The 15,781-nt window shown below is 45.5% G+C and overlaps 1 protein-coding gene across 11 annotated transcripts in view; it reads left to right on the top strand.

The window, feature by feature from the left end:
* Positions 1-15,781, top strand: part of fbrsl1 (fibrosin-like 1) — a 255,188-nt gene that overhangs the window by 230,554 nt on the left and 8,853 nt on the right. For 7 of the 11 annotated variants that reach the window (XM_047591773.1, XM_047591767.1, XM_047591774.1 and 4 more), the window contains 5 exons: positions 8,148-8,556; positions 9,350-9,600; positions 11,325-11,575; positions 15,032-15,082; positions 15,282-15,377. In XM_047591773.1, the coding sequence (XP_047447729.1) occupies positions 8,148-8,556; positions 9,350-9,600; positions 11,325-11,575; positions 15,032-15,082; positions 15,282-15,377 (1,058 nt within the window). Of the gene's footprint in view, positions 1-8,147; positions 8,557-9,349; positions 9,601-10,975; positions 11,137-11,324; positions 11,576-15,031; positions 15,083-15,281; positions 15,378-15,781 lie in introns of all 11 variants that reach the window. The other 4 variants (XM_047591775.1, XM_047591777.1, XM_047591768.1 and 1 more) reach the window with 3 other exon arrangements.

The raw sequence follows: 15,781 nt of genomic DNA on the forward strand, positions 1-15,781 counted from the left end.
AGGGCTTGATGTGGCGTGGAGCCTCCGCTTCGACATGGATTCGTGAAACAGTCAGACACACTTGCCGGTTTTGATTTTGATTCCTCTAACTCTTTCGGCGTTGTTTTTGTCATACGCGGTCTGGAATATGTCGAGCAGAGAGAAGGAAAGTGTGTTTGTTTTGTTTCAGTATGTTCAGTATTTTTTTTTTTCTTTCCTTTGGCTTTTGTACCAGCCAGCCTCGCTCGACACCTTTCTGGGGCCTTGTGTTGTTTTGTTGTGTTTCCCCTCCCTCCCCCCTTTTTTTTTTTTTTTTTTTTTTTTTTCTTGGTGTAGTCTGTTTCATCTCACAAATGATTTGGCTGGTTTCAGAGTCCAATTTCGCTCCCGTTTCACCGTGCACCCCCCCCTCTCCTCGCAGACATACTCACATTCACACATTTCCCCAAACTGACACGCCGCCTTCACACTCCAAACAAATCAATTCTTCACTCGCCGCACTTGGAACACCAGAGTGAAATGCTGCAGCTTATAACAGTCCTGAAAACGTGCAGGCAGTTGTTAATGTTCCTTGTCCGCCACGGCTAAAGGAGGCCAGACTCGTACCCTAGTGGGTGTGCGTGTGTGTATATAGCTGCCTGCTTGCGTGTCTGGCTTGGGCTGTGCAGAGATGGGAGCAAACGGTTGTGGGTTTAAGTTAGTAGCAGCACTGCAGGTCAGGATCCAGACCTTGTCTCCATTAGTTTATTTGACACCCTCCGTACCCTCTGCTCCCTCGCCCCTTTCATCTGCCTTATTAACTAACCTCTGTCTTCCTCTTTCGCCCCAGTCTGGGTCACTTTATCCCTCTCTCTCGGTCATGCTCTCTCCCTCTAATCAAGAATGATGAATGAGGCGGACGGGAGGACAGCGAATGTTTGCAAACCTGATACACCCTCCAATTGTCTCTCTTCTTACGGCAGTGGAGAACATGGCGGTTGGGTGAGCGAGGGGAGTGCTTTTAAGAAGAGTGTGTTTGTCTAACTAAGCTCTGTATGAGGGCTATTTCAAACATCTCTGCCTCAGCCCTCTAAGTGTGTCATCAGCCTTGACATGTAATTCATCGACGCCCCAAAAAAAGAAAACAAGGCTGTAGCAAGTTTTTTTTGTTTTGTTTTGGGGTTTTTTTTTTGAAGGCCTCATTTTCAGGTATCACCAGCCGTAGAAAAAAAACGGGGCTTGTAGCTTGTAAGAACACAACTCCTGTGGCATGTAGCAGGGCTAAAATGGCAGACCTAGTCTAGCCTTCAGCAGCTGCTGTGTCTCCATCTGCGAGCCTAATTACGCAGCAGCACCCCAGGAGCAGCTCAGCGGCAGTGTCCTCCTATAGAAAGTGGCATTGATTACATCGGCGGCCCTATACTGGACAGTGTGTTTCTCCCGGGGGCCTGCAGATATGTGAAACTTAAGCTCAAGCACTTTAATGTGCATGGGGGTGCTATCTTTAGACGAACAGTAAGCTAAGACCTTCACATCCACCCTTCCTGTGAAGGAAGTTTGACATATATCCAATCATTCGCTCTACAACTGGCTAGAGAGTATGTTAAAAAAAAGACTAGGTACACTAATTACATTTGGTGTGTAATATTTGCTGATTTGAGCTTCATGAATAAGAAAAATCTTTATTTAATCGATGGTATCCTTCGTTTTTTGGGTGTGGTTCCAAGAAAAAATCCCATTTGAAAGGTGTTGTTTTGATGTTGTATTATTTAAAGAATGTGCGTTGGTGCTGTTGGTAGCACTGATGGCTTTAGCTTGGAATTCCTGTGGCATGCAGTAACGTAGAGTGCACAGTTGACAGACTCTTGAATTATTACAGACATGACCATTGCCTTTGATCGTCGTCGTGAAGAACAGAAGCCCTGGCCTGTAATGACGGCTCCGACATGAAAACATGACTAAGACAAAGAACGGGGCTGGCTGACTGATGATGTCCGGTAGATGTTGACGCAGAGATATTTGTTTAAGCACGCTGCCAGCAATAGAATACCACCTGTTGACAACGCTACCTGCCCCGGGCATTATTTGACATTTTGAAAATGGCCGCTGTATTTGCATGAAGCAGGTGTGTAGCTCGGGCAACGTCTCGGCCAAAGCCGCAGCTTGCGATACTCGCGCAGATAAACCACCTGTATCTGTAAAACACTTGAGGAAATGCGATACGTCGTCAACGGTGTTTTGTCCTACCCCATTCATTGCACTAAACTGCAACGGCTGCGTATGTCAAAACAGTGAATGAGGTATGGCGAACGTTTAGAAGCTGTCAGCTTCCAGTTGTTTCTTTGCTTTCAGAGTGGGGAGTGAAAATGGAGCTGGAGGAGGAGGAGGAGAAGAAAAACATGCAGGCTCTTTCAGCCTACTGTCATGCCACTTAAGATTTGTTGAAGGATTTTCACCCTGCCATTTCCATCCCATTGAGAAGTAATCAGTACGGCACTGAAAGATAATATTATATCCACTTAGAAGCATGTGGGCTTCATGCATGTTCATACATGAAATGAGGCTGGAAAGCAGTGCTGTTGTTTACATTGCTGAGCACTCACTCCCTCCATTTCTGCTTGGACTTGAAGCTTCCTGGCAAAATCTCCCCGTCTTTGTGTCTCTTACATTCTTTCTCCCTCTCTCTCTCTCTTTCATTCCTCCCTTTCTTCCATTTTCTGTGGATTGTGAGCCAGCTGGTGGGCTAATAGAGGATGCTTTCCTGTGGGGCACCAAAGTGATACTGTTCAGGCGTTAGGCGAGCTTAAGTAAAGCTGACACGCTGCTCAAGAACTACAGCCCACACTGAGCTCTACAGCAGCACATGAAGAGATTCTGAAAAGGTCTTAAAGGTATGGGAGACGCAGGGAGGCTGCCACTGTCCTCCCACCGCTGTGCTGTGATGTGGGAAGCAGGAGTTAAGTCCTTTATTAGAAGTGGCAGGCGTTGTCTCCAGTCACCTCGATAATTGCAGCACCACGTCCACTGCTATAATCATTTGAGACAGCTGCCGCTGCGGCGTTCAAGTCCATCAGGCGGGCGTGTCATGCTAATTAATGAAATGATAAGGCTAGTGCTTGCAGCATTGCACAAATAATTCCTGAAGGCTCCTTTTCTTTTCAATCCTTTCCATCCTTAAAGTTCAGAGCACCCCTCCCTCTCTCCGCACGCTGAGGCCTCTGGAAAATAAAAGGTCGTCAGGGTTGTTGATGGGTCAGTGATGGTGAAAGGGGTCAAATTCCAGGCTGGCAGGGTGGGCCGCGTCAGAGGAGCCATTAGACTTGAGCCTTTCTGTTGGAACTTCCAAGATGTGCGTCCTTTTATTTGGGACAGCCCAGTGGCACTGACCTCAGACGACCCGACTGTGTTCATAAGAAGCTGAGACCGACGGCTGTCCCACAGCACATGAGGTCTGTTAGAAACAATTCAGCAGGGGGGTGGGCCTCCGACTTCCAAAGGAAGAACAAGGATGTGTGAGTGTGGAGGCATCTTGCTTGTTTGCAATACTTAATAGCCAGAGGTTAATGACGGGTTAACACTGCTTATGCAGCACCACTGGACCATGCATGAAAAAAGAAAATAATTTGGACCATCAACAGCTAGACCTCTGCAGTTTCCTCTCTCCCTCTCAATCTTTTCTTTCCCATTTAAAGCTGTGTTCTCCATCACTTGCCTCCTATCCATAATGGCATATGTACCATGAGGGATGACTGGCATATGTGTCCTGCACCATATGGCTTGAGTTTGAATTGAGATCTGATGTGCACTGGAAAAACTGATTCATCCCTCAGCTTGAGCTGCCAGCTCTCTGAAATGAACATTAGGTTCCCGATTTATGCCTGGGCTATGACTGTAAACGTGTTACAAGCTTAACACCCATCCCCATTCTGGTGCCATACACTCGTTTGTCAGCTGCAGCAAAGAGACAGAGAGAAATAATTGAAACGTGCCAGCTGTCCCCACTCTTTAGCTATCTTGGCCGTCTTCCTCCCTCGTCCACTCCCACAGAACATTTAACATTTTTGAGTGATTTGCAAAAACATTGCCTTGGCTCCCCTTGTTACCAGCTTGGAGATGCTCGAGGCAGATAAATAGTGTGAGGAAACGCAAGGCGTCGCAAATTTCTCCTATGATTTTATTATTAGGATAATGATTCAACGCTGCTCAGTCCTTCTGTTCCTCTCGTACAAAATGGTTTTGTTGAAATCACCCCGCCTTTTTTTTTTATGACTGAATACCTCGCGGCAATGAAGTGTTGATTGGCAAGAGTGCGGTTTCCTGCCTTCTGCCAGTATCTGTTATAGCCATCTTCCTCAGTCACTCACTCGTGAGCTAAGCCTTGGCTGTGTGCAGATTGCTTGTCTAGAGAGGTACAAAAACCAAATCATTGTGAGCTCAACCGTCAAGAGCAGCAGAATATTCTGTCAACCACAGCCAGCAGGAGACGGATCAAGGCAGCGTGCGCTCTCACGTACCTTCTGCATCCTCCAACGTCTTTCGGGCAGATATGCCGCTTTATTTAAATATCTGTCTGTCCATGTCCTTATTTTATCTGTGCCCCGGCTGTTTATGCGTTGGCAAAGCCATGAAGGGAGTAAACCGCAGTGTTTGCCTAGTAAATGAGAACGCCCAGTGGCCTTAAACTTCTGTTGGCCCATGACATCTCCTTGTCACAGGTACGTTTTGCATATTCTCGTATCTAATCTGAAAAGGGGTTTTGCATACAGGTTCTGTTTCCCTGGCTGTTGTATACACTAGCATCTGTGTCAGCTCTGAGCAGGTCATTTATGTAACACACTTATTTTCATGCATACCATTAGTCTGCTAAGCTTTCAGGTAGAGGCCACATGAGGATATTCTCTAGAGCCCTTGTCTCATTCATGGAGTTATTTGGCCCATTTGCAGTTAGCCAGGTGTGTGTTTAAAAAGCGGTTAAAAAGCTTCAAAGAGAGGGACTTTAAAGACTGCTTCTACAACTGAATGAATTTGATAGCGAATGCGTGCAGGGTTTCTGCGCTGCAACTTGAGTGTGACATGCTAAACACAAGGAGGCGCTGCGCTTTCCTTGGATGGTGACAACCGACCTAGTCCTAGTCCGACTCGGGGCCAAGTCATTCCACACTGGTCCAAGTCATTCCAAGCCGGGCCATCTGGCTACTTAAAGGCCACATAGGACCAGAACAGTGCCAGCTCTCCAGATGTTCCACAGGGACAAACAGGGTCACAAGTGAAGGATATCGGAGGTAGGAACAGCTGTGTAGTGACACTGTGTTCACCCCGGATTCCCCGCTGGACACATCAGTCATCCCCACAAAGTCCCAGCGGCTTGTTGTCCGTCTGCTACCTCAGTCCCCGTGTCCCTCCTCTCTCCAGCCCCCCAGCTCCCAAAGCCGTATCACAGCGAAGTGAGGCACGTGCACACAGGACAAGGCCCAATTCCCCTGAGTAAGCAGGGCCACAGGAACAACTATAAAAAGATCAATACTGGGATGAGATGTCATCTGGTGAGCGGACCTGCCAACATCCCCCTAGGGAATGTCCCTGTCCCCCCGGTGCACTAACGGGAGAGGGGTGCCACCCCCTACCACTGGGCTGCACTCCAACCTGCTTGACTCACTAACACCATCTGCTCAGGTTTGCAGGGCAGGGCTTCAGGACAGCACTTTTTTTTTTTTTTTTTTTTTTTTTTTCTTTGCACAGACACTCGTATGGCATTTGTTTCACATGACTGCCTGTGGCTTGCCTACTGTTTTCCTCAGCATGTGATTGCAGGGGAAGTGTGTTCCGTGTCCCGGGGAAAAGAAGAACAAAACAATGCTGAATTTGGCAGTTTGCTGATATGCTTGAAACTCCGGTTGACAGTTGTGTTGTTTTGCGGCGAGGGGACAGAATTCGTTGAAAAACGGCAGTGATTTCGCTACATGCAGCCCGTAGGTGACATGTGTCAGCGAGGCATTCATGTCGGCGCCGAGTGTTACTTGCGCGACGCTCAAAATGGCTGCTGCTGTAACACTTGTGAAAAAAGTAATCTATAAAAGTAATCTAAATTGATGGCATACACAAAAGCGTATTCACTCCGCTAGACAGACCGTCTGAAGATGCTGGAACGCCTGCAGTTTAAAGAGTTGTCACGCAGTAACTCTGCATTATGTTTCTAGAACAGGAACACATCCTAGCATGTCGCCGTCCGTTTTGAAGTAAAGAAGCTATTGAAGTTATTGCCAATTTGTTTCTCCAAAAGTCTGATACCTCTTACTTTCACTAAAATGAAGCTGTGTCTTTGTATATACGCTGAAGGATTTTGTATCCATCATCTTTTGTATTCGTTTCTGTGTGTGCGAGTGTGAGCGTGTGGTGTGTGTGTGTCAGCTTTCAGATGGATTTTAATGAGGAATGGGTAGGTCTGAGCTGATACCTCCTCGCCTCCATTAGAGCATATTAGAATCATCATTAAGATAACCCGGCGCTCGCTGTGGCCCTGGCTTACCAGCATTAGTGTGAGAATCCCCCCCCCTCTATATGCTAGTGGTCACAGTAAAGCTTCCTTCAGTATCGCTCGCCTCGCATTGTGTCTGGGAGAGCCGGTTACCATGGCAACATCACCCAACGGCGACATTTTGACTGTGGATATTTGCTTCTTTGCCTCTGTTTGTCTGTCTGTGGCTGTCTGCCCTGTCTTTGCCTCGAGTCTTTCTCTTTCTCCTTCGCTAGCAGGGACGAGAGCCTGACAGTTTAATCCAAGTCCCAGACCCCTATAAATCTGGAGGTCTATATACGCCCGGACCCCGGAATTCATTTGAAAATCGTGACACCTTAGCCAGCCCCAGTTCTCCCATAAATGACTAAGGGAGGGGGAGCTCAGCAAATAAAAAAAATAAAATAATAAAAGCTCTGCCTTGCCTTTTTATTGGCCTTTTTATGGGTGTTAGGATCCTTGAAAGATTAAGCAGGCTGTTAATAGGGACTGGATATTCCATTAGTGGGCTGCATGTTGAGTTCTCACTGGCTTGACAGCAGCTCCCAGCTCTTCTCATTTTTTATTTTTTTTTTTTTGTTACCGTTGAAAGTGCCTGTGGAGCTTTTTTAATTGAGGTGCTAGTAAGCCTTTTTACTGAAGCACTGCCGCATCGTAGCTGTAGATTAGAGCCGTGCGGAGAGCGTCTTAACTGCTGGGCTTTCTTGCTCTGCCTCTGTCTGTCTCTGTGTAATACCTTCTTTCTCAGATTTATTTATTTATTTTATTTATGTGGTGTTCCTGGGCTTGGAATAAAATCCACCACTAGCTGCTTTGATTAGCTACAGCAGAAATGTTGCTATAGCAGTTGTAGCCGCACTGTTTCCTGAGGCGCACTTTCTTTCGGACCAATTTGCCTTCCATTCATTTAACCACCAAGACCAGCGGCGACCGCCAAATATCTTGTCTTTTCCATTAAGATTCATAAGTGCTTTGGGATTCTTTGTGCGTGAAAGTGTTGAGATGTAGCATTTGCTACCGCTTCTATTTTCCCGCTACAACAGCATATAATTACAGTCATTAAATTGCAACAGCCTAAGTTTGAAAAGTCGTTGTTCGGTGGAATGCTGATTATAAAAAGCTTCTTCTCTGCTGAAAAGACCCCTGATGAATGGTAAAGACAAAGTGGCCGAGTTCAGAGTTCTTTGCTGTGGTTTCCCATATCCCCTGAAAGAACAGGAAGGGAGGATAGAAAGACGCAGTGGCGGAGGGGCCGTGATAAGGGGCCACGATCTCTCTTCACAGCACAATTGAAACATAATTATTTCATGCCAGATTGTGTGCTCAGCAAAGCCCTGAATGGGGGCCGACATTTAACTTTAATTAGCTGTGATTTATTCATACTGACTGGATCGCGGGAAGAAATTGGATCATCTGATTATAGTCAAGCATGAAAATGACCTGATTAAACACTTAATGGAACCTAGGGAGAGGGAAACAAGGGGAACCTTGGACAGGACATATTGGGACAACATTATAGGGCAGGACGGGGAGTTATTTTTTACTTCATCACTGAAGATCATTCATCATGCGCACTCTTTCCTTTGCTTTGAAATCAAATCAAGAAGTAGCTTAACGTTTACGCATGTTTTTGGACGCATTCTTTTCTCACATTTCGCCGCTTGTTTCGTTTCAGGTGTGCCAACGAATGAGAGTCCTGAGTCCAAGACTTGTAGCTCAGCCAAAGTCTCGGGGCTCCAGCGCAGCCAGGAGCAGAGCAACAGTGAGGTGCCCTTTGCGCCCCCCGTGCCCAGCCCCATCCCGGCTTCGGCACCCACGGGCTCCCCTGCCCCCGCTGCGGCGGCAGCCCCCGCAGAGCCTCCCAGGTTGCGGCTCTCCACTCCGCCTCCTTCCAGCGTCAAGAAGGAGCAGCAGCCTCCTCCCCCTGTCCCCACCCCTCCCCTACTGAGGGCACCACCTCACCCCCAGGCCCACCCTCCTCACCCTCACTCGCACCAGGAGCCCCGCGTTCTTCCACCCCCACAGCATCACGCGCGGCCGTTAGTCAGCCACCCGCTGCAGTACAACACCCTCCGCGACATCAGGTAATTTGTTGCATGTGTGTGTTTGGTCACTGGGACATGGGCACACTGTAGGTCACCCACTAGGAGTAGGAATTGAACACCTGCCAACAAAAACACAACCTGGCGCTTCATTAGCGGCTCAACATTTCAACCTCCGTTTGTTGGCTAGCTGACGTGTAAATGTAAGACCACTAGAGATCTAAGTGCACTGACTAAAAATATGGGACTTGAAATTCAGTATCCGGGGAGGCGTTTTCACTTTCACCGCTTCACCTATTGTACATTTCAGGCACCACTTTCCTTTTATGTGTTCTGGCCAGTCTAGTGGAGACAGTGATAAAATAAGAATTTCCAAATTATTATAATGTAGCCCAGCGCACAGTTCTGTGTTCTACGCTATATTGACTGTTTTCATGTGGATATTGATTTTCCACCTCACAAACTTGCAATAACCAGTTGTCAGATTTACTGTTTTTCATCGAGCAACGCTGCAGTCCATATACAGCGCAGCGGAGTATTTCCCATTTCACCTCATCTTCTCGGATTGTGCCCTCACCCTTTTTAGTTCAATATAAAAAGCGTTATTGGAAAATCATTCTCGTGTTGTCAAAGTGTCAGACACATCATCAGTTCAGCTGAACTAACACGAACCCATAAACAAAGAAACATGTAGACAGTGCATTCTGTCTGAACACTTCTTAAGTAATAAAACACAGTGTGTGTATATAAATATGTGCTAGCGGTGCAAATGATCATTACTTTAATGGAGACTGTTGTTTTTCTTTGTGTCCCTTTGACTCCTCGGCCGCGGCAGCAGTCCATTGGGTCTTCCCAAACAACACTTGACCCCGTCTCCTCACCACCACCTGAGTGGGCTCCCATCCTCAGCCCCAGCCTTGCCTCTGTCCATAGCCAATCTCTCTACCTCGCACTATTCCTCCCTACGGAGCCCGGCCCATCGCCATTCGGCCATGTTTGCAACCCCAGCCACACTGCCGCCACCACCGACCTTACCGACCAACAGTTTAGTGGTGCCCGGGCACCCAGCCGGCACCCCCTACCCAGGTAAAGCCGCGCACCTCAGACGTTAGATGATATCTTCAGCGCAGGCACAAAGTGGCTCATTTACATTTGATTAGATATTTTAAGAACACGTCTTGACGAAATGGCAAAGAACTACAAGGAGGGGTAGAATTCACTGCAATAATTTCTGCCATTTATCTTAACTTTTATAACTAAAAGTTAAGACATTTGTAATGATTTAAAACGTTCCTATAGCTCCGTCTGGGAATATGTGTTTGATGTAACAGTACATATCCTGAGTACTCTGTAATGTTTGTGGACTAAAGGGCTAAGGGCCACTTTATATTCCAGGATATATTTTAGATTCAGTTCCACTAGATTTGTCTGCATAGATTGTGCATATATGTGTGTGTGCATGTAGTGCATACAACAAGGATGATTATTCTAGTATTTGCTGTCACAAAATATGTTGCTGAAACTAGTCAACTAGTTCATGCATGATTTGCTCATCTGGTAAGTGCTTATTTATTACATTTTTACTTCTCTCTTCTTATCTTAAGTGCTAAGTGTAGTCAGCACACATAGGTGTGTCTCTTCCCTATTATTTTAAATGACTTTTCCACATGCCTTTGCATAAGGAACAGTCAATGCCGATTCTTTGTAGAATCTCTACAGTACTGTGTGAGACAAATGATATATTAATGCTAATAACACAGTAGCCATTAAGCAACTCAGAACTCTTTTCTGAAAGTCGGCAATGTTATGACTGTGAATAACTGGAATGCAGTCCAGTTTGTCCAGCAGCTACAGATACCTCAAATATCCTCATGAATTTAAAAAAATAAAATAAATAAAAACAAATAAATCCATCACCCCTGGTCATTGCAGAATGGAAAGGCATCTTAAATGGAAATAAATCATCTCAGAGTCACTGGTAGAGAACACCATAAATCAATTTCTAAGATGGACTGTATTTATAGAAGAGTAGAAATATTAAAAAGATCATAAGGTCACTGTGAGAGGGCTTAGATACGCCACTGAAAAATGTCAGTTCACAACTGGACCTCCATCACAGCTGGAGACATCTTTAGCTTCCTGATGGCAGCACTTTAACAGTAACTCATCGAAAAAAATGCACACCCACTAGTCGCCTAGTCTGACTCGGCCTCAAAAAACAATATTACAGCATGTTTCCTATTGCCAACATTATGAGAATTTAACAATTTAACATTATGTTCAACGATTTCATCGAAAATGGCAATTCCATGCTGCGCTTTAAGGAAAATAATGTATGTTGCGATGACGGGTGTCTCCAAAATATGTCATAAAGCTGCCACTTGTGCACTGACATTCTAATGGAGGGCAAGAGTGTGTGTGTTTTCTGCTGGGATGACTCTTGGTTCTCTCTTGTCTTTAGATACCAGCCTGTTGATATCATTCAACCAACCAATCATGTATTGCCAGCCTCATTCGGGGATTCTGATTGGCACATTGTCACAGGCAACTCTGTTACCACCACCAATGAGTCCCCACGTAGAAAACCCTCACAGCATGAGCTGGAGAAACAGAGAATGCCAGGTGACTATTTTCTTTCTTCTCTTCTACCCTTGTTGTGAAGACTGACTGGGCGCCCGTGCCTTTTTTTTTCTTGTGTCCCCCCCTTCCTTCCCCCCCACCCTTTTTTCTTTCTTTCTTGCCTTTTCTTTTTCTTTTTCTTTTTTTTTTTTTTTTTTTTTTTTGGTTTTCCTCGCTCTCCTTTCTTACAGAGCATGACCTCCTGAGGCAAGAGTTGAACAACCGCTTCCTGGTTCAGAGTTCAGAGCGGGGCCGGGGGCCGTCCGCCTCGCCGCTGGCCCCTGTGTCACTTCTGAGGGCCGAGTTTCACCAACACCAGCACATGCACCAGCACCAACACACCCACCAGCACACCTTCACGCCCTTCCCCGCCAGTCTGCCCCCGGCCGCCATCCTCACCCCGCCCACCGCACCCCCCATGGTGCGTACCCAAGCCAGAAATGTGAGGATAAGTAAAAAAAAAAAAATTTAAAAAACAAAACAAAAACAAAGCTCCCGTAACTTCCCACCAACTCACGTGTCACCCTTCCCGATCTACTTTTCAATCAACTCCTTTTTTTTTTTTCTTCACCCCCAATTTGACCGAACATGTCCCGTAGCTGTAGGAACCCCTCCCTTCCAAACAAAACAGATATGACACAATATGAATTTTACCTTTGCTCTTCGATTTCTGTAAACTGTCCTGCTGACTACAAGCTGAGAGCACCACATCTGCTCCATTTTAATAAAGGCAAATACTGGGCTGAAGGCCCACTGCCCGCCACCTCCACAGCACAGACACACGCGCTAGCATGTCTACCGTTTCGTCCAGATACATGCTAGCTGCTGCTCAAACCATGTTCACATATATATATATTTACATGCTCTGCCACTTCTTCATCCATAACTGTGCGTCAGCCTCCGTGCAGGCCGTTTTCTAACACCGCGGCACATCTGCCAACAGCCCAATTACCAAATTTCACTTGAATTATCCACCTTCGTTTTAAACGTTCACGTAGACTTTGCTGTTCAGTGTTTGCTGATGATCAAAAAAAGGAATCGCCCGAAGGCAGGCTTTGGAATTGTTTGCATATGGACGTGGTTTAAATGTTTTCATTTCCCTGTTCACAAAGAGCAACAGAGGCGCCGTCAAACAGGTCATTGTGTGCGTGTGCGTGTGTGCGCGAATGCATCCCTGCTGTCTTATATTGGTGTGTGATTTTTTTTTTTTTTTTTTTTTTTGGCTATGCGTGTCTGTGCGCACAAAGCCCAACAGCAACCAAAGTTTCCAATGACAAATTCAAAGCTTGCAGTCGGTCGAATGACTTCACTGCGGATAAAGGGGGGATGACATCACTGTAAAACTGTTTCGATAATGTTTCTAATTGCTTCCGTGCTTTGACTGCCATCAAGTCAGGAGGGAGCGGAGGGAGGGGGCTGCGCATTGTTCAACACGGGCAGCTCTCAGATTAGCACAGAGGAAAAAAGGTTATGACTATTCATCCATCATTTCAAATGCACGGCAATCTCTGACAGTCGATTCAGACTAGTCCCCATTTGTTGCTTTTTGGCATTAGTCTAATAGATCTAATCCATCAAGTCATGACCTCTGATTAAGAGCCTTCGGTCCCATTAAGGCCCTGCTCCAAGATTACCCCCATCCTGTACATTAGAAATCAAAGCCTTGGCATTTATGGCACGGCCTCAGATAAGTATGGAGTTTAGGCCGTTCTGCAGCCAGCACACATGCTGTTATCTGCTCTGCTGTTCATTCCTGACATGGTAGGAATTATGTTCAGTACACAGTCCTCGCTTTGAAGATGAAAGAGGCGATTTTCCCCATTTCACTAATTCTGGCATTATTTCAGTCCGCGATGTGCACGCCCCATCTTTCATTGTGTTGTTCCAGTGGTGTTCGAGACTGACGTTAATGTCTTTTTTTTTTTTTTTTTGTTTAGTTTTCTGTTGTTGGTGCTTAACTTATGCCTTTTCCCCTCCCTCCTTCCCCTACAGTAACAATGCTGCGATTCTTCTCTTTGGTGTTTGCTTAGAGAAGCAGGAGTAATGATGATGTTGTGGTTGTTTTACTGATTTGTCATGAAAAGGCAGAATATTTCTCAGCTGGGCACCCTGTCACTCTCTTTCTCTCTTTCTCACTCTCTCGGTTTTATTGTCTCCTGCTCTCTAGATGCCCCATGTCATTTCCACTATGTAACAGCCCTTGGCTAATGGCTGTAATTAATGAAATTATGAACCTCTATATTTGTTTATTGTTTTACGCCCTAAAGCAGCTGGCTTGCCAAATGGCAGCACTGAGTGCCCGACCCCTTACCCCTGTCATGTCTTTGGACAAGGAATAGCCTTAATTGTTTTTAGATGAAATATTAAGCCTTAATTAGCCAAAGCTGTTTACTATAAAACTTTGACAGCCACCATAAATTATAAAGGCAAGAGTTTGTGTTTTTTCTTTTGCCTTTTTTCCTTTTTTTTTTACAGGGCCATAAAGCAGCCTAAGTCCCTTTTCCAGTGTCAGACATTAAACGCGCCGCGCCCTCAGAAATGCAGAGGAGCTGTTTAATGAGCTCGGAAGCTGGCGCTGCGTTTCCTCTCAATAGGCTGTCTGTCTTTGATTTGTGCCCATTATCGCCCACAAACAAGGCCGCCAACACCCTCGCTGCCGCTGTGCGCAGATGTGAATGGCCGCGCTTCACCAGAGGGCCCCTGACCCAAACCGTGCGCCTGCACCGGCGGCTTAGCCGAGCCTGCGCCAGCTCCCCCCTCAGTCACCCGTGTCGCAGCACGCGCGCACACAGAAAATCTGATTCATACCCATTCATTTCGCTCGTTTTATGTAAACCCAAAACATCTGCGCCTGCCAAGAGAGCTTTGTGAAAACACTCGCAAAAAGTACCTGCAAATGGTTTGTGTATTTGTGGGATAGGAATAAGTTACTGTCACTTGTAATTAGCCGCTTTCAAAATAGAACCAGCGTCGGTTTGAGAACAGACGTACAAAGTCTCCATTCATACCCAAGGCAATATTCTTCGTTCCCTCGCTCCTTCCACTCCTTCTCAGCTTACTGACTAGATTCACATGTGTTCGGGGCATGATCGGAAACGTTCTTCGACAAAGCCACAAAGTTTTTACATGGTAAATTCCAGTTGAAAATATTCCAATAGGCACAAGCTTTGCCACAGAAAAAGGGTGGTGTCAGTTTCATGCTGATCTGTCCTACATTAGCTCCTAACCGTAGCAAATTCAATCTACTCAATTCATTTTTAATCATATAAAACAGACTGCTCACACAGGCTTCATATGCTCTGTCCGTGATTTTATGCACAGACCTGCTTTTTGTCTAAATCCCCTTTGAAGTCTGGTTTTCTAACACTGAACACAAGCTATATGTCTCCACATATTCGCCTTCCAGTCTATAACATCGGGTCTTGTAGTTAAAGAAGAAGAAAAAAAAAACGTCATAGCCGTCAAAAGCAATTAGATTCACATTTCTGCAAATTTTCCAGTGAATAGAAGCAACTGGTCTAGTTTTAAAATGGTCTGATTCCTAAGCTGGGTCTCCACGCCCAATGTCTGTACGCTCAATTGGAAAATCATGCAGGCTGTCTTCATCTTGGCAGTCTGCTCCAGCAGTCGTATTGTTAGCAATTTAACTGCCTATCTAACCATGCTGTTTAAGGAAACCCGTGACCAGTGCAAGCCAGCTGCTTTATCCCGGGGCTTATTATTCTGGATCAAACCCTGCTTATTACCAGTTACAGATGTTGATCATGTGTTTTGTTTTCGTAATGTAAAAATAATGAGATGACATTATTAAAGAAGGCTTTTGTGTGCAGGACTTTGCTGGAGCAAACCATTTTGTTGACTTTTGTCTCCTAACTCTTTTCTTTCTCCTCCTCCTCAGTTCGACAAATACACCCCCAAACTGGACAATCCATTCATCAGACATTCAAACGTGAGTTCATTTTTCTCGTTCTGATTTAAATGTGTTATTTGCATTTGGCAAATCAAATATTTCGCATATTTGAATGTTGCCGTGAGCACATTTATTGTGACTGTTGCTTTGCGTGTGCCTACGCTTGAGTCCTGTACGTACCACTGTATGATTTTGTTTCTGTGTCTTTTTGTGTCTCCCATACTCTTTTCCTCCCCAGTTCTTCCCCTCCTATCCCCCAACCATGCCAGGCATGCCCCCGCTGCTCCCACACTCAGGACCCTTCAGCTCGCTGCAAGGAGCCTTCCAGCCCAAGGTCAGACCCACACCCCTGTCCTCAACCCACGAACCAAAAAAAAAAAAAAAAAAAAAATGTAGATAGCACACAAGCGTACGCATAAAGTGAAACAAAATTTAATAATGAGAAATAAAAGGCAGCCTGGAATACTGAACTGCAAGCTGACTTATGACTTCATTATAAACAGACACGCACTCAAACAGAAACTATTTAAATTTCCATCGGGATATAGCGTACGTAGCATGCATCAATAAGGCAGGCTAACTGGAAAATAAATTAAAGGAATAATGAGGAGTAACACACTACATGGAATCAGTAGCCTAATATCTTAAGTGACAAGAACAGTCCCACTGTTTTGGGTTGAAAAAATCATACATTATACAACTTAAACGTCATAAAAGAAGCATTTTGTAAAAGAAATG

Source organism: Mugil cephalus, chromosome 8, assembly GCF_022458985.1.
Source record: "Mugil cephalus isolate CIBA_MC_2020 chromosome 8, CIBA_Mcephalus_1.1, whole genome shotgun sequence".
NCBI lineage: Eukaryota > Metazoa > Chordata > Actinopteri > Mugiliformes > Mugilidae > Mugil > Mugil cephalus.